The following is an 18,874-nucleotide window of genomic DNA, read 5'->3' on the forward strand; positions in this document are numbered from 1 at the left end:
AGGTAAGCCAAGAATTAACCCAAAGCAAGTCCTGCTTGTGTAACACCAACAGATCCCAGTCGGCGGCGGGTTGGATCGAACCTGGGGGACCTCTGGAGCTAAAAGCCACATAGCCCTGAGCTAAGCCTGGAGAGCAGGTTCGTTAATCTCTCTCTAAGTGGTCTCGGTGCCACTAGATGGGCCAGAGCATCACACCCAGGAGGTGTGTGGGTTGCAATTAAAGAATAGCTGCTGTTTGCAGGGTTTAAATTGGCTTCCTCCTGCAGGAAACTCGAGGGAGGGCAATGGTGGAAAGAGCTCCTGTGGGGTGAAACTCCTGGGTTTCAATAGCACCCAGCACTGCAGTGTCCAAGCCCTGCAGCCTCGCTCCACTAGAGGTGGAACTGACACCCAGGAGAGCATATGGCTCTACAGTATGGTTATAACACCTCTTGATCCCATGAGGCCAGGCAAGAGCAAACCATGTTCTCCAACACGCTATCATCTGGAGGGAACCCCGTCAGCTGGATCCTCTCCTTCCCAGCCACTGAGCACAGAGAACTCCTGGGCACTAGCCACAAGCCATGAGTGCAATGGGATCTGTCTACTGGGTGAGGGCGCAGGGGGCACTGATGCTAGGATCCACATGCACAATGGGATCTATATTACAAAGGAGCAGCATTTACATCAGGATTCACACTCACGCTCAAGGACAATTCCCCAACCAGGTGAAGTGTGTAGCCCAGAGGAGGGCTAGTTAACAAGCAAATCAAACGTCATTTGTATTCCCATGGGATCCAGTTTATTCTCATGGCAGGGGCATTTAGAAAGAATAAGATACAGCTCCTGTTGGATTAGCAAAATGCCACTGAAACCTCTTCTATTCAGACTGATGTCGCCTTCTGCAATTAAGTCAACAATCAGACAGTTTATATCAGCAAAAACCACTGATCTAGAGAGGCTCCTGCTGCTGCTGCTGATACACAGCATATTTCCTTTCCCTCACCCTAATGAGGCTGTTGGTTCATTTGTGCTGGAATGGGCAGGGTCCTGTCTGTGTTTAATGGTCGAATGTTGTCCATTGTTGGATAACAATTGGTTAGTTTGAATCTGTAGTACGTGTGCATTTCCCCATCTTCTGGAAAGCACTCGAACAGGCCCAGGAGGCAATTAAAAGCACGCTCGGCAGGGAAAACGTTTGAAGAAAGTGCTTCTCCTCTGTCTGGTTTAGGACAGGGAATAGGGGACGGGGAGAACAAGGGTGTCAATGGACATGGTTTGAGAGCAATGGGAAAAGTGGCAGCGTGGGAGCCCACCCCTCAGCCTGAGAGACCTGCAGGATTAGAAAGCAAAAAGCCTTTGTTTCAGGGCAATGAGTTCTCGTTCCCAGCTAGCCCAGGGTTATTTGGCAAGAAGGCCGGGTTTCAGTGGGATTAGGCTTTGGGGACAGAATACCCCATCAGTGGATAGGGGATGATTCATCCTCAATCCCAGCCAGGCTAGCCATGGGGCAGGAATTTCAGGAAGGGCTGATTGCATGCAGGATTAAGGTGGGCCAGTGGGTGTCAATGGGGCAGGGCAGTGATTTCAAGATGAGACAATTTCAGGGAGCGTGAACTTCAGTCAGCCCCCCACCCCCGCCTTCCACCCATGCGATCCAACAGAGGAGGGGGACACAGTTATTGGGCCAAATTCAGAATTGGGCTAAGCACCCACAGACAGCTGCACCTTCTTACCCTAGCCCCATACCCCCTCAGAGGAGAGAGCCGCTTAAATATCACCATCTCCTCCTTTATATGATCTCCAGCTGCTGTCCCTAAGCCTATAATCCCAGCAAACGGCTTGTCAATAACCACACAGGAAGCTGTGGCATTTCCAGTCCCCTCTACTGTCGTTGTTGGGGGTAGGCAGCTGGGTCTGTAACCTGTCCCTGGCCGGATTTTCAGTTGCCTGCCTGATGTGCCAGAGCCGAGAGCTCCAAGCTTCCAGGCTGTCACATGAGCCAGGACGTTAACAGTGCACCAGCGACATGCAGCTGGAGAGCTTCCAAAATGCACACGCTAGACCCCCAGACCTTTGAAGCCTGACGTCCTGCAGGGTGAAGTCCACTGCGTTCCTGTTCCAAAGGTCTTCCGCTGACATGAATGGTGGGTGAAATATTAAGGCTCCAGAGCCTTATAAATAGGGAAGCTTCGGAGACAGGAATCGAGACCCACCTTTAACACCATTGAGCTAAAAAAGCTTCCAGGGAAGGCGGAATGAAGAGAGAAAGTATTTACCGAGAGACTAAAGTCTGCTCCTCCCCACCAGGCATGTGTGGATACTGACAGCCTGACAGCTCCTGCTCCCAGCTCATCTATTCTGGTTCTTACACCATGGCCATCACCAGGCTATCTAAAGCCTTTCCCAAAGACCTGCTCCAATGTGCAGTCTCAGGTTCAGCCTGGCACAGGTAGGGGAGTTTGCACTCTGGTTTGATGGAAGCACATTGCAAAGCTCACCTGTATGCCGCATGGCTACTGGCAGGATGGCTGCTGCTTTCTCTGCCTGATCCGGGTGCAGTTCTACTCCAGCCAGGCCATCTGCCTCAGAGCTACCGTGTTTGGTGAGGAGAGTGGGAGGAAGGGGATGTCTCTGTAGCACAATTTGGCTAGCCAGGGGAAATGAACAAAAAACACTGCCCACACTGATCAGGGAACCCCTGCAGAAACTCTGCCAGTAACAACCAGGCCTAGGCCCATGTGCAGCTCGCTCAGTCTGGATTATCAGCAGGACCTGGGCTTTCTGATGACTGCATCCTCTTCCCCTGCATGGTGAACAGCTCGGAGTTCCTTCCCTTCCTGTAGGACGGGAGGATTTCTCAAGGGTCACACTGCAGCAGATCTTTATGCTAACCCATAAGTAGGGTCCTACCAAATTAATGGTCCATTTTGGTCAATGTTACGGCCATAGGATTTAAAAAAATTTACATTTCATGATTTCAGCTATTTAAATCTGAAATTTCACAGTGTTGTAACCATAGGGGTCCTGACCCAAAAGAAGGCTGGGGGGGAGTTGGAAGGTTACTGTAGGGGGGGCTGTGGTATTGCCATCTTTACTTCGGGGCTGCTGCTGGCGGTAGCGCTACCTTAAGAGCTGGGCTGCTGAAAAGCAGCAGCTGCTGGTCGGGAGCCCAGCTCTGAAGGCAGCACCACCGCCAGCAGCAGTGCAGAGGAATGGAGGACATGGTGTGGTATTGCCACCCTTACTTCTGCACCACTGCCTTCAGACCTGGGCCTGCAGCCAGCAGCCACCACTCTCTGGCTGCCCAGCTCTGAAGGCAGCAGTGCAGAAATAAGAGTGGCATAGTCTGGTATTGTCACCCGTACTTCTGCACTGCTGCTGGCGGGGTGCTGCCTTCAGAACTGAGTGCCTGGCCAATAGCTCCCGCTCTCTGGCCACCCGGTGCTGACGGTACCGCAGAAGTAAGGGTGGCAATACCGCCACCCCCCTACAATCACCTTGTGACCCCTCCATCCCCCCACAACTCCCTTGTGGGTCGTGACCCCAGTCTGAGAAACGCTGGTCTCCCCTGTGGAATCTGTATAGTACAGATTCCACAGGGACACCAAAGACCAGATTTCAAGGTCTGTGCCGTGTTTTTCATGACCACGAATTTGGTAGGGCCGTACCCATGAGGATACACCCCGCTGGTTTACTCTGGCAGAGACTACAGGACTCCTGTGCTTTTACACCCATTCCACCCCAGCTCTATTTCAATGGGGCTGTTCCTGTTCTGGATCTCAGCTGGAGATGCCTCTGAAATGTTCTGCTGCGGCAACGGCCGTTTCAGGGAAAGGGCTGGCGGGCTGCCTGTCTCCAGTCATGCCAAGGCAGCCCTCTTTTTGCTGCTGGGGGTGCACAGGCCTGGCCAACAGTGCTGCTGACCCTGGCTGTTTTCGGTCCATCTGCATGGAGATATAAATATCATTCCATTTTTTGCTGAGCTGTCCTAAAAGAGGACTGGATTTCCCTTACGCCTAATATTTCTGGGCAAAATAGAAATTGCTTCGGGCTGTAAAAGGTAATGGCTTTTAAGCAAAAATGGGCCTTCAGGTACTCACTCTATTTTAAGATCGTGTTTTACTGGCTCTTGCTTTAAAAAGGCTACTGAAGCCTCCTGCCACAGCTTCAAAAAACAAGCGTTTAAAAACAGCTCTGCTCCTATCAACAGTCAATTTCTCCTCCTTCTAATGCAGCGGTCCCCAACCTTTCCGTCTGGCAGGCGCCAGACAAAGGACCGTGGTGGTGGTTGAGCATCCGCCGAAATGCCGCCGAATTTCGGCGGTGATGCCTCTTGATGATGTCGCTTGTCGGCAGCAAGCTGCGTCATCAAGAGGCATCATCGCCAAAATGCCGCCAAATTTTGGCAGCATTTCAGCAGATGCTCAACTGCCGGCCAGGATGCGGGCGCATTTAGATGCCCCCGTGGGCGCCATGGTGCCTGCGGGCACCGCGTTGGGGACCGCTGCTCTAATGTATGTTATTCATGGATCCTAAGGGTAGAAGGTGCCTTGGTGATCATCCAGTCTGACCCCTGCAGAGAACAGGCCAGAGAGTTTCACTCATTGATTTCTGTACTGAGCCCAACCTGCAGCAGAGCTAGGGTGTAATCTTTTCGAAATATACCCTGTCCTGCTGTAAAACTCCAAGTGATGGAGAATCTATCACATTCCTTGGCCGGTTGCAATGGTTAATAAAACTCACTGTTAAAAATTAGGACCTCCTTTTTTTCCAGTTATTGCTAACGACAGGAGCTGGGCAGAGAAAGGTCCTTCTGTTTCGAGGAGGATTTTGGTATTTGAAATCTGGTTTGATTCAGATTTAGAATAAAATTCAAAATTCGCCATGAAAGGACATAAAGTCTCAGCGTTGGGGCAGTGTGCCCGGTGGGCTGCCACTGAATCACCCACCCGGGGGATACCGAGCTCTCAGATCCCTGGCAGCCCACAGGCGGACTGTTGGGGAGGTGGGTAGGCAAGATGGCAGGAAACCAGTGGAAACCTGGTTTCTGTTGGAACTTCATCAACTCAGACTTTTCAATTTTGGCAAAACAAAGTTTGTCAAGGTTTTTCCAACCAGCAGTTGGAACAACACAGGCATGGATACAGGGTAATAATAAAATTACTTATATCGAGCTGTATTTTATATTCTCAAGTCCCACTGCACTTTACTGACATATATTGCTATACAACGGGATCACTTCACCCTCTGCTGCAAGGCGACCATTTCTGGTGTGTAGCCTGACAGTGGTTTAACACCTCTGAGTTACACTACATATCAGTGTCACTTTAGCACAGGAGATAACAGAGATCCCATTAAAACAGTGAATGGGGGATTCCAAGTTAGACTTTGGCCAGGATCTGACCCTGGTCTTACAAGCATCCCGGGGAGAGTTAATGACTGCAAGCAGTCAAGACCACCATTGTATGCCTCATGCATGGCTCCTGTGAGGAGGCGGGGCCTAGTGGACAGTGCACTGAAATGGGCCTCAGGAGAACCCAGATCCTGGTTCTGTCACTGACCTGCTGGGTGACTGTATGCAAGTCACATCCCCGCTCTGTGCCTCGATTTTTCCCATCTGTAAAAGGGGTATAATGATACTGACCTCCTATATAAAGTGCTTTGAGATCTACTGATGAAAACAGCTCCATCAGGGCAAGGTAGCGTTATTCAGGGGGTAACAAAACATGCTCTAATGTCATGCTGAGGCACTGGTTTCCCTGGATGGGCTGGTGGCTGTTGAAATCACTGAAGTCTATTGCTGGGCGGCAACAAGCTGCAGGGGGCTCTCTGCATCTTGTCTGGCCATCTCAGTAGCACCTGGGGGCTGCTTGGCATTGTTCAACCGGTTCCTTCTAACCCATGGAAATTAGCTGACTTTCTCATTTTGTCTGTATGAAATTTTAGTTTGTGCTGACTTTGCTACTGCTTTTTATGTAGCACATTGTAAAACTAGGCAAATCTCTAGATGAAATGATGTACCCCCCGGAAGAACTTTGCATACGCCCAGGGGTACCTGCACCCCTGGTTGTGAACCACTGCTCTGGATCATGCTGCCTTTCCCAAATACGCAGGTGGAGTGAAGGGGTGGAAGACCTTTCACGAAACACCTTAAAACATCGGACTCTATTCTTTCAGCCAAATCAAGCAGAATTGTGATTTCCTGCCAAAATTCCTTGTGTTTATACCGAGATGCTATATAAACCACTGCAGAGTCATGTGAATTATTACTTGTAAGAAATGTCTGGGAACTCCAGATTCCATGATGATGTTAGCGGAAACCCGCCTCCAGTACCACGATGTTGTTAAGTGAATTTATTGTTCCTCTTGCTGCATTAATTGAGTTTATTATGCCGGGGAGTGGGGAATCTGAGAGCATTTCTAGAGCTACAGTCTGAGAGCTAAGTTTTCAGGGTGAACCAAAGGGTCACGGCTGAATAGTAAGTTTGGAGGAGATGAACTGAGATAATTTATAGCCACCATCTAATTTCCCCTCTAAATAGTTTTAAGATACAACAGCCACAACCCATCATTTCTTCAGGACACGAGAAACAGGCAGGCAAAGCGACTGGGAAAACAGGCATTTCGTTTCACCACTTGCAGGAATCTGGGATCATTCTAACACCTTTTCCAGTTGTTCTCAAGCTCCTTCCATTTGAAGTTTTCAAAGGACTTCCCAGATATTAATTAATTAAGCCTATCAAGTTACTGGTCCCTCCCCAGGGAGGCAGGGCAATATCACTAGTCTAACTTTCCCATTGGGAAACTGAGGCACGGGAAGATAAGGGACTTTGTGATCATTCCTTGGGATTGGTGGCTGAGTTGGATGCAGGGCCCAGAAGTCTTGACTCCCAGTCCCTTGCTCTAATCACTAGATAACCCTGCCTCACTTCTGTCCCTTTAAAACCAGGCATGGCGGATCCACTTTGGGTAAAATAAGAACCAAGCCAAACCTTTGTCCTGAACCCAAGCTAGGCTGTTTCATCTACTGGTGAGTAATCTCAGCATGGTCACTCAGCAATGAATGGACGAGGAGATCAAATTACCCTCCCCATCTCCCCCAATGAGTTGTTCCATCCAGAATGGAGTTCATGCTTATTCACAGGGGTCAGGATGTGGGAGGACACTGCTGCCCTCTATGCTGTGTCTGTTCTAGTGTGACAGGACCCATTCCGTCGTGGTGTTTAGTGCCTCCCAGAAGCCACTCAGCACCTCGCAGGATTGGGCTCTGTATAGAGAACTCTGCTGTCTCTCCATCCGGCACTACATTCGCTATGAAGTAAAGACCACATAAAATCAACGTAGATTTCAATTTTGTAAAAATCATAATTACACAGCTGGGAAAAAAACCAAACCAAAACCCCTCTCCCAATCCCTCAGGACTGGCTCGTTTTTAAGCGGATTCTACAATAAGTGTGCTGCTATGATCAAGAGGCTGCAGCTGATTATTACATTGTACAATTAGCCCCTGCTTTGCGGAACTGAGCCGAGAGCCAAAGATGCATTAAACTAGGAAGTGATAACCAGGTCTGGCTGGGCCATACGTCAGCCTCCAGCTAATCAGCGCCAGGTTACAGAGAGGTTTAATGAGGACTTTTGGCTTGCCTGGGGGTGAACTTCATGCATCCCATAATAATATCACACCTCACAAGTTTGGAAGGGGCTAGTGATCCTTGAATTTACCAGCTCATTCAGAGGTTTCCTCATTAGCCTGCAGATTGGAGAGCTACACTGCACCCCCAGTCCCATCTCTCCCCCACAGTGGTGAGTTTCAGAGGCCAGGTCAACTCACTCTGGCTCTCGGGGCTTGTGCTATGGGGCTAAAAATAGCCCCCTAGCATCAGCCCCATGCACCTGTGTCCATTGACAGGGCTCTGAGACTTGCTGCCGCAGAGCTTTTTGGCACTGGAGATGTAGCCTTTGGGGTAGATCTGCGCCTAGCATAACTCCATTGACTTCAGTGCAGGCACCCCAGGAATGGACCAGAACCCAACCCAACTCTCACTGCAGTCAATCAAAAGGCTCCCCGTGACCTCCGAGATGGCGGACAGGGCCCTTTGGTGGGGAATCCAACTCCACCACCTTCGGCACTGCTGCAGCCATCTCAACACTAGGAAAGGTGCTATTTAGTGGTGGGGACTTCTGCCACCCGTGGGGTCCCTGAGAGATTCTGAGCTGAAGGGGGCACAGTGTTAGTACCACGGCCTCCCATATTCCACACACCTTGCGTTCCAAGTAAGAGTCTGGTTGCTATCATGGTGAATTAAGAAGTCAGATGGATCCTGTGTGTCAAAGCGGACCTGGTGACACCAGCCTTTCTCGCCCCTAGGAAGGGGATCACGCCAAGCCACGCTTAGTCTCATTCAAGGCGGCGGCACCCAGAGACCCTGGCACTCTGGAGATCGAGGCCTTGTTCCTGGCTCTATCACTGTTTTTCTGTGTGACCTTTGCTAGGGAATACACACATACTAACCTAACATACGCCACATTATACGAATGCTGGGCCATTACAAGAGCTACAGTGGCTTCTCCAAGAGCTCTGTTACTCATGCGAAGCTACATCCCACAGTGCCCTGCAATAGAACAACTCAGCATCTGGCATCGGCAGACAGGAACTTGTCAAAAATCGAGATACATTTGCTCCATGTCTTGGTACAAGCTGGGGAGGGACTTTCACGAACCAGCACCTGAAATGCTAGTATCCAAAACAAAGACAAGGAAAGGAACAGAAGAAAAGAGCTTTGTAACTTGGAAAATCATCCTGTAAAAACTACCGGTTGAAATGTGTAACTTTGGGAGCACACGATCTACATACAGTGAATGTAACACAGCTGCATGAGATGGCTTCCCAGAGACTGGCATCAGACTGAATCTTTCTCCTGTACTGTATTATGATTAGCTTATAGCAATAAACCTGATGGATATTGGCTATTTAGTCTCTTGAATATATTCCATAACAGACCAACGTGTACTCGAGCAAGTGTCTGCAATTTGCCAACACCCTGAACTGGGCACTTCCTCTTTCTGTTCCTCAGTTTCCCCATCTGTGAAATAGGGACACCATCATTCATCCACCATTGCAAATGCTTTGGCCACTGTCCATGATATAGTTGCAAAGTGTTATTATTACTGCTACCTGGGGGTGACATGTCCCCCATGATGGGAAGGAATACAGACTGCCTGTATGCCAGATGGAGTCATGCAATCCCCCTGGCTTGTGTAAGTAAGTCCCTTTATCAGAGACAGGGAAGAGATAATAGAGGGGCAGATTCTGCTCTCAGTTATACTGATGTATATCCCGAGTAACGGCATTTAAGCCCACACATATACACTGGATTTTCTGCTGGTGTAAATGAAATCAAAATCTGGCCCTTAGTTTGGTGTGAAGTTGCCAAGTTTCTGCTTTGCCGAATGCATTATCATACAAACTAGTGATTAAAAGGAGTAGCCAATCATCTAACTACCCTCGCAGTTCATTTGTAAAAATGCCCAAGAGACCAAATAACCAAATGTAGCCAAATGTATTGTCTAAAGACAAGTACTACAATATGAAAAGGAGATCTACATGCCCTCCTTCCAGGAAACATATTCTTATCTTGGAGCAAGTTCACTTCCCACCGAAGGAGTGCATCAAAGCTAAACATTTCAGCTAGCAGAACTGAGAGTGTGAAGATATAAGTTACAAAACTCTTTACACATCACTTCATATGTAAGTTTGTCCACTAGTTTGTGCAAGCTTGTCCTTGGTACCTCCATATATTTTCCAGATCTCATTTTGAATGCTACATTCCAAGCATTGATGAGCCATAACAAAAGTACGCTCTGGCTGTACTTGGTACGAAGTGTTCATGCATCTTTGCCTTGATAAGTTTCCTAGTTTTTAATTCCAAAGCTGCCTTCAAGCTTTGCAAAGTGTTGTGGGATACCTGACATGAGTGAAGAGAACGGTGGGAAGTGCATACTACTATACATTCAATTAACATAACTTCTCAACACCCATATATATATCAAATATATTATATAAATACCATGTGCATACTACCGATTAACGTGCTGTATACTACACCTACCATATATACATTGGCTAACAGAACCCAGACCACTCCATCTAACCTTCACGGTACTAACTTCCTAGCCTGAACAGCACCTTGCACCAAACACTGCGCTATCCCCTCATCATGGGAGCACTCAAGGGACTTCCCAGAAAGCAGGGGTCATTAGATGGGGAGGGGAAGTGCACAGCTTGAGGCATTTGTTAAGTTGCTCCTCTCTCCCTAGAGCTGCCCCCCAGCTCACATCCAGGGCAAGGGACACTAAGCCCATCTGCACCAAATGGAGACATTGACCAGAGTTCATGGCTAGCAAAGTCAGGGATTAGTACAGCAGTTCGAAGCAGAGCTGTCCGGTGAGGTGGCTCTTATTAGCCCATAACTCACTCGAAGCTCATTTCATCAGACAGATATGAATTTATCTCCACATGGACCAACTTCAAGCTGTCCAAATGCAGGCGCAGTTCCACTGAAACCAATCATTACACCAGTTGCAGTCCAGGTGCTTTAAGATTCCACCTGCCCTGCAGGGTGAATTCCATCCAATATCCCTGAGCTCCATCCCTGCCGGATAGAAGGGGCTTTTAAAGGTCCATTACTGGATGCGCTCAGCCTCACAAATGGGAACTTTCCATCATTCACCGTACAGTGGGGTCAGATTCAGCCCCTGCATGATTCCTGTGTACGTCAGTAGAGCTGCATTGAGGATGAGTTTGGACCAGTGTTTTTACACACTTGCACCCTGTCGTTCAGCCTGCTGTTGTGCATGATTCAGCTCTGGTTGCAGCCTTTTGGGGCTCAGAGTGTCTGGAAGATGTTCTGTGGATGGATTAGAATTGCAGTACATGCGAGTGCTGGGCTTCTCAACCAGTTCTGTCCTACAGCCCATGGTGCAGCAGAACACAGTTTCAGGAGCCCCTCCCACAAACATTTTGAGACTGCCCATAGAGCCATACCAGAAAAGGAGAGTGGTCATGCCTCTTAGGTTAAGAACCATGCTATTATGCATTGCTCTTTATGGTACTTGAATCCAAGACAATGTGGATCTAAGACCTTCAGGAGAAAGTCATCCTCTGCCTATTCTCACCTGCCCTAGGTGGCCAATGTGACCCCTCCAGCCAGGACATAGGCTGGCTGATCACACAGAACAGCCAACAGATGTGGTGCCGTGATGGAAGGAGCAGGTAGAAAGGTATCATGAGACAAGCTGGAATGAGACAGTAGGTAGAAGGGACAATCGGGGATAGATCAGATCAGACCAGGAGACTGGCGCTGCGCTTGCCCTTCAAATCTCTTACTGTTGCACCATCAAGTGCACTGGGAGCTTTTGTGTAGATAGGGCACCTGCATTCTGATGTGGTCTGAATCGGGTCAGAGGGCGGTAAAGACATCAGTGCCTTGTCTACACTGGAGCTCCAAACATTGCCGCCCCAGCACTAGTGGCAGAGAGGGAGATGCCAAGGAAAAGCTGAGTGTTGGCAGAGGCAAAGGAAGTGAAAACCAACACCAAATGGGGCTGCAGCTCTTCAGAGTTAGAGCACCGAGACGCATCAGCCTCCGGCAGCAAGCTATTGGATTATGCTCCCACCCCGCATACTTCCCCATCCCTTTCACTATGGAAACCACAGCACGCAAATCCCCACCCCATTGAAAGGACCCTACCTCCATCAGGTCTATTAGCCACAAGAGCCGCTCCTGGGGGAACAAATTCAAACAGACATAAAAGGGAAAAACACAATGTTAGGGAGGAAGCAGAACAAACAAAACACTGCACAACCCCCTCTCCCTCCGCCAACCTTGCCATCCCCTGGAACATGCATTGGGTTCTCTCCGATAAATTCAAATAAAAGCAGCAATCGCTCCATTCAGAGAGAAGTGCAGGGAGATAGGGCCAAATACCTAGTATCGGTGGACTGTGTGGGCTCTTTCTTGGTTTGCACAGAAATAATAGGCCCCCTTGAGTTCACCCTCTGTCATCTCCTCCTTTGGCATTACTGGGCAGAGTTAAAGCAAAGGATCAGGGTTTTAGGGGCGGGCGAGTTACAGGAGCCGGCTGATCTGGCCACACTAGTTGCTGTGGGTGCACCACTCTGAGGCTGCAAGTCTCGTGTGGAAAGGAAGAGTAAGGATTGTCCGAGGAGTGATCGTGTTGCATGCCCTGGCTTCCCTACAGACCCTGGGACAAACCCCAGGCAATCCCGCTGATTCCTATGGGGTATGGCTCCATGTGCGCCGAACAGGGTGTGATTTGCGAGGGGGTTGCTCACCGTGGCTCCCGCATTCTGAAGCTCTATCCCGTGTACCCAGAAGCAGGGATCAGTCAGTTGCTGCAGAGGACAGCCGGAGTGTGGTGGATGAAGGCAGGGATGCATCGATCTGCCCCTCTGGGATCTGAAGGGGTCACCCAATATTTTCCCAGCCTTCTCTATCCTCCTGGTAGTCATTTCACATCAAAGAGCTAACACCACTCCTTGCTGAGGATTGTTATTTCCCAGCACCCTCTCCTGCCCTCCTATCTCTAGAGATATTTTGATGGCAACCCCTATGCCCCAGAGTGACTCTGGAGTTTCCTTGTTTGGCTCGATCCAGCGTGTTGCTTTAATCCACCCCAGGTGGTGCAGGAGGTATTAACTATGGGACTCCCATTAAAGGCTGAAAAAGCCATGCCCAGTGCCATGAAACTTACGCTTGGAGCTCAGATTGGGCTGCCTCATCCCCAAGAGTGGCCCCTCTGCTTCTCTCCTGTTGGCTGCAGGGCCTCCCATTAGAACAGAGCCTGGCCTGTTTTCCTACTGGCCCCCTCACCGCGCTTATCTGGCAGCAGCCACTGTCGTCTGGTCCTTGCAGGGAGGTTTTAATTTCCAAGGCAGATAATGCGTTTATGATGAAAGGCAATTTACGGCTGGGAAATTAATTTTGTGGCTGCGCTGCTGCACGCTTAGAGGTGATTATGATAACTTAATTAGACAGTGCATGCGGTGACGCCCCCGAGATATTGTAACTGAGTTACTTACGCACCGAGAGGAAGAGGACTGGCAAGGAATGCAGATGGCGCAATTTCCACAGTCCCTGCTGGGATGGGGAAGGGGGTGATAGGGAGCATGCGTGTTTATGGGGGCACGGGGAAGAGGGGGACTTGTTTAAAGGGACAGCTAGAAAGGCAGTTGGAGCCCAGGCCTGGGCAATGAGAGATGGAGGGCGGTGATATAGGGCGGGATATTCAAGCAGGCTCAGTGTTGGTCAGACTCTGCTGGCACTTCCCACTGACTTCAGCGGGGGCGGAGTGTGAGTGACAGAGGGGGGTGGGTGTCCTTAGGGACCTGATGAAGTGGAACAGCTCAGCCCTTCTTTCTCTGAGACAAAGGGCCTCATCTCCAAGCTCTCCTAGGACCTTTAAGGAGCACTCCACCAGGTTCATCACCTCTGTGGTCCCCAGGACTCTGAAAATGGCCCTTTTCCAAAGACCGGGTGTGTCATCTCCAAGGTCCACATGACCTTCAGCTGACATCTCCTCACAGATCCTGGACACCACCCCGAGGTCCCTAAGGACTTACAACTGGATCCTTCCTAGAGGAAAGCAGGTGCCTCATCCTCCCACACTGGTCTCCAGCACAGCGGCACTCTGCCCCCTCCTGCCCCCGTTCCCACCAGAGCTCAGGCATTTGACTGCTGAATTGCTTATGGGGTGTGCACATGCATTTTCCATGTGCTTCAAGGGTCTCTCCGTTTGCTCTGACTGCCTGGATTGGGTCCACCAATACCCCTTATACACAGGTCAGGGGAGATCTCAAGGCACGAGTCTGATGCTTCAGCCCCCACCTGTTACTAAAGCCATGCATATGGCATCAGGGGTAGAAGTGCTGTCATGGAGCTGAGCCTTTTGAAGCAAAACATGATATTCTCTAGGATTATAGCTATGCCTCAGTTGTTCAGGGTGACAGGGTTTGCCCAACAAGAGCCAATCACTGGCCAATCAAAGCTGGCACCCTGCCATCGACAGTGGCCCGGTATCTCTTGCTTCAGAGGGAGAGATTTCCTCTTCTCTCAAACAATTCACTCAGCTGATTCTGCCCTGCTGTGGAGATGGAGGAGGGGATGGGTCAGGGGGTTGGAAGGCCGATTCTTCCTGGATTCCTGTGGCGATCTGCTTGTGCCCTGAAGCATGTTCGGTTTGATCACATTGATCTTAGCTTCAGAGCAGTGGGGGCAGTGAATGGGCATCATTTTTAGAGCTAAGCCGACAATGCCATTCTCCTCCCCCCAGGCACCACCTCAGTGTCACCTCTGCATAAGAGACTAGTGTCTCCATGATGCCTGCAACCCACTGCCAGAGTGGAGCCCTCGCACCTTGTGAGCACGGAAGGCGGGAGAAAGCGGGTGAGCTTGGAGAGCATTTTGGAGAGCTGAGGGGGGGCAGGTTTTTGGGTGGGATGGGGTTTTTACAGGAGAACTTCACGGGATGGGAGGGAGGGGGTAGTGCTTCAAGGAGAAGCAGGATGGTTTGAGAGACTGACTGGGAATGGCAGGAAAGCTGAGTGCACTTACCCGGGCCGAGCTGACCGTGGTGGAGGTGAAGTGGCTGCTAGCGGAGGAGCCGGTGTCGCTGTAGGACGTCATAGAGTAGGAGTCTGCACTGGGCACCGAGGGCTGTCGGGCCTTCATGGACTCGATCTCCCGCTTCAGAACCAGGTTATTGAAGCGATCAAGGTCCTGGGGGGCTATCACGCCCCTCACCTCAGATAGTAGCGAGAACTAGATGGGGAGGGGGGGAAGGGAAAGGCCAACAGGAGACAGTGCATGGGACAGGTTGTCTTTCCCTGTACCATGATGCCATGCATTTTTTAACCTCTTGGTGCCAAGTGTTGGAAACCCTAACAGCAGCCACCACCTTTGCAGCCAGGCCTCCTAAGCTGACCCCACAGTATTTACAGGTTTGCACGCTCACAAAATGACCACATGTGCTCCAGCCAGCAGCAATGCAAGCTGATGACTATTGTGCATGTAGAAATGCACAGATTTGCATGTGCAAATCCTGCATTTACTAAGCACGTGTGCATCAAACCCAGCCGAGGCCACAGCCTCCTTCAGAAAAATGCTCTCCGCTCTCAGCACAGCAGGTGCGTTTCACAGCCACACAGAAGGCTGAAGAAACCCGAGTAAATTGGACATCCATTTGCTTTTCCCTGTTCCCTCCTCCGGCAGCAAACTCCATTTACTCCCCTTGTGGCCAGGAGCCTCTCATTATGCAGTCGACAAAAGCAAAGTGAGCTTCTGTCTTGTTACTTAACCACAGCAGTAGGGGCCATTAGGGCTCTGCGGATTTAGAACGAGACCTGCCCATTGTTTAACCACAGCGGGAGTGGGAAGGGCATGCGGCACCTCCTACTCTGCTATCACAATGGAGGACAAAGGCTGGCAGCCCTGCTACCTGAGTCCAGTGGGGTGGAGGCTTTGTGCTGCCTGCAGCAGCCCACATCCATCCGGCACTAGTTCATTAAGAGCAGTACTGGAGGGCTGGGGGGAGGAAGGGGTCAGGGCAGTCAGTGACCACCCCATTCCCAGGGAAAGGTGTCTTTCAGGATGTGCCTCTCCCACTTTCTCGCCCCTTTGCTCTGCCCCCCCCCATATAGCCCTGGATGATTTCATTGTCCACCTGGTGGCTGTGGAACGGATGCTTCATCACCCTTCTCCAGAGACATGCTCCATTATGTTTGCTGGACTTGCCTGGGTTTAGAGGGGCTGAGTCCAGGCTCCTGCCTTCTGTCGGCTCCAGGGCTCCCTCCCAGCTGAGAGCGAGCACAAAGAACTGCGCCTGGCCAGTTCGCACAGGGGCTCTGCCACTGTGTGTCCTGGGGATGTCAGCTGTCTCTAGCCATATGGACTATAAGCTCCTCAAAACCTGGCGCAGAGATTGTGCACCAGGGCATTCTGGAGAGGTGGTTCAGGCTGTAACTGGCTGCCATCACAGCCCCTTGTTTCAGCCACTCTCTGCACCCATATTCAGTCATTAGTTGTGTTGTGGCAGCACCTAGAGGCTCCAGATCAGGGCCCCATTGTGTGAAGTGCTGCCCAGACACAGAGAGAGAGACAAAAAACTTACAATTTAAACAGACAGTGGGTGGGAGAGGGAACAGGCCCAGGGCGGGGCAGTGATTTGCCCAAGGTCACGCAGCAGGTCAGTGGCAAGGTTAGGAGCAGGCCCCTGGTCTCCTGTCTCCCAGTCCAATGCCCTCCCAGTGGATTGTACGGTATCTCTGCTGCAACTCTGGCTTGGGGAATTAGTTGGCTGACAAAACCACCCCATTTACTAATGGCTCCCCAGCTGTGCTGTCGCTGGAGCCGGCCTGACTTCGGCCGCTACATGTGGTTCCATTTGCCCGGCTGTGGGTAAGCCCTGCTTCCCTGCCTTACCTTGGCGTGTGTGTTGAGTAGCTCAAAGAGAGCCATCATGAGGGAGTCAATGGAGATGTTGGTCTCTTTGTATTCGTCCAGGTAGTAGGCCATGGTTGCCCGCTCCTGTTCATTCAGAAGGTGGCGAGCTTGCTCCTCTAGTATGACGCGGGTCTGGTTCACCAGGCTGCTGAGCGTCACCTGGGAGCCAGCCAGGCCCCTGTGAAACATGGGCTGAAAGAGAACACATGGGAAACGGTTTACCTCTGTGGTGTAGGATGCATCCCAGCTGATGATCTCCCGCCCTGGAGCTGAGCAAACTGTATTCAGCTGGACAAACTAAGGCATAAGAAAGCTGGACTGCTCCCTCCTCAGCTGTGACTCCCCGACACCAGCTCCATTGCACTCACAACCATCTCTGATCATCCCTGGGATGTCAGCCACATCCCTCCTGCCAGGACCTAACCTAAACACACCACCTGTTTGCCCTCTGGAGCCATGCCCTTCCACAGGGACTCTGCTAAGAGATGAATGTGGACGAAAGAAGCAAGGGAAGACATTGAAGAACAGGACTCGGGAGAGGAGAATCGAACAAGTGAGCAGCTAAGATCAAGGGAGAGCTGCTAGTGGCACTGCATGTGAGCTGTGTGACCTGGTGGATCAGAAGAGGTCACTGCAGCGAAGTGAGGAGAGGTCAGTCAGTGCAAAAATCAGTGGGGTTTATAGGCCACCATGACTGTCGCGCTACCTGTGAGTACACAGAAAGGTGGACAGGTACAAACAGAACTCAGGAGTCATAGAATCATAGAATATCAGGGTTGGAAGAGACCTCAGGAGGTATTTAGTCTAACCCCCTGCTCAAAGCAGGACCAATTCCCAACTAAATCATCCCAGCCAGAGCTTTGTCAAGCCTGACCTTAAAAACCTCTAAGGAAGGAGATTCCACCACCTCCCTAGGTAACCCATTCCAGTGCTTCACCACCCTCCTAGTGAAAAAGTTTTTCTTAATATCCAACCTAAACCTCCCCCACTGCAACTTGAGACCATTACTCCTTGTTCGGTCATCGGGTACCACTGAGAACAGTCTAGATCCAGTCCTCACTCCTCCTCCCTTAATCTGACCCTGGGCCCACCCGGAAGCAAGAATTGAAGCCAGGAGTTCAGAGTCTCAGGTCATTGCTTTAACCACTGGACCACACTGCCTCTGCCAACAAGTGGGTGATGGGGACCAAAACTGCAGTATCCCTAGGTTCCTGCCAAGAAAGCAGTCACCCCTCTCCCCCCAAGACTAAAGTGTGACTACCTAAACCTGTAGCTATAGAGCTCAAAAATTACTGCACAGCAGCTGGAGAAACAAAGTGTTTGCCTTGCCCCCTTCAGCTAGCCAGGAAATTATCCCTTCAATCGCGACTGATTTAACCTTTTAACACCAGCGTGTATTGCTCCCTGGGTGGGCGAGTGTCAGGCTTCCTTCTAGGTAAAGGAACAAAGGAAGATCAACTCGTTCCCTCCCGCCCACCCCCAAAGATGCAAGCTCATACAGAGCCCAGACTGAAGAGCCTGCTGAGTACACAAGGCAGCAAGCAGCTCCCAGCTGAGTGCCAGGCAGATGTAAAGGGCTGTTTCTTTTGGAGCTATTTCTAAGCTGATGCGTTCCCTGAACAGGCCAGGGGTCTGTTGTTCAGCCTTCCTACATCGAGGATGCAAATTGTTATAAAGAAACAAAAGCCAAGCAAATGAGACGCGGGAGAACCAGGGAAGCAGTAAAAACCTTTCAGGCTGTGAAATGTGGTTTGCCAAATAAGGAGGGTACATAGGTTATCAGCGCACGCCACCTGTGAAACTTCCCAACTCATTCCCATTTAAAAGGCGGACGCTGCACAGAGACAGATGCCGATAATCTCAGCAAAGCTGCAAATCCCCGTCGCTGGATTCCTGGCTGCCTTGTGGCATGCAGTGCTGGGGTGGGGAGCTACCCAGTCTCAGAGGCCGGGCTCTGCTCTGACTGCTGGGCATTGGCCCTGGGTGTGTGAACGTAACAGCTGGTCCGGCACAGGCATAGCCAGGTGGAAGATTACACTGGTGCCCAGGATGTTTCAGAGTTTCCGGCTGGCAGTGACAAGCCACTGCTGGGAAGACACCAATACCGGTTCTGCTCTGTCCTTTTTTCAGTGTGTAACTATTCTCATTAAGAAGGCAGTGTGATCTATTAGAACTCATTAATCACAGTCTGACCCTGCTGTTTTCCCTGTGCTCTGAGTTCATAATTACCCCCCCCCCCCCGGCCAGCTTCTCCTCCCAGGCACAGCGCCACTTCTGGGTTCCCGGATCTCTCTCCTGTGGATGTGGCTTCGATTTTGCTCCACCTCTGGGGTGCAGCTCAGTAAAGCTGCCATGAGGAACAGCCCTGGGAG

General features: G+C 50.7%; 1 protein-coding gene across 2 annotated transcripts in view; it reads right to left on the bottom strand.

Annotated features, from left to right (window-relative positions):
• The window catches only part of WHRN (whirlin), a 103,949-nt gene that overhangs the window by 14,737 nt on the left and 70,338 nt on the right, over window positions 1–18,874 (bottom strand). Inside the window, exons 6-8 of one of the 2 annotated variants that reach the window (XM_030536031.1) lie at window positions 16,482–16,694; window positions 14,616–14,822; window positions 11,733–11,765 (exon numbers count right to left, since the gene is read on the bottom strand). In XM_030536031.1, coding sequence (XP_030391891.1) covers window positions 11,733–11,765; window positions 14,616–14,822; window positions 16,482–16,694 — 453 coding nt within the window. The remainder of the gene's footprint in view (window positions 1–11,732; window positions 11,766–14,615; window positions 14,823–16,481; window positions 16,695–18,874) is intronic. The other variant, XM_030536032.1, reaches the window with a different exon arrangement.

The sequence above is a fragment of the Gopherus evgoodei genome, chromosome 16, assembly GCF_007399415.2.
Source record: "Gopherus evgoodei ecotype Sinaloan lineage chromosome 16, rGopEvg1_v1.p, whole genome shotgun sequence".
NCBI classification, from domain to species: Eukaryota; Metazoa; Chordata; order Testudines; family Testudinidae; genus Gopherus; species Gopherus evgoodei.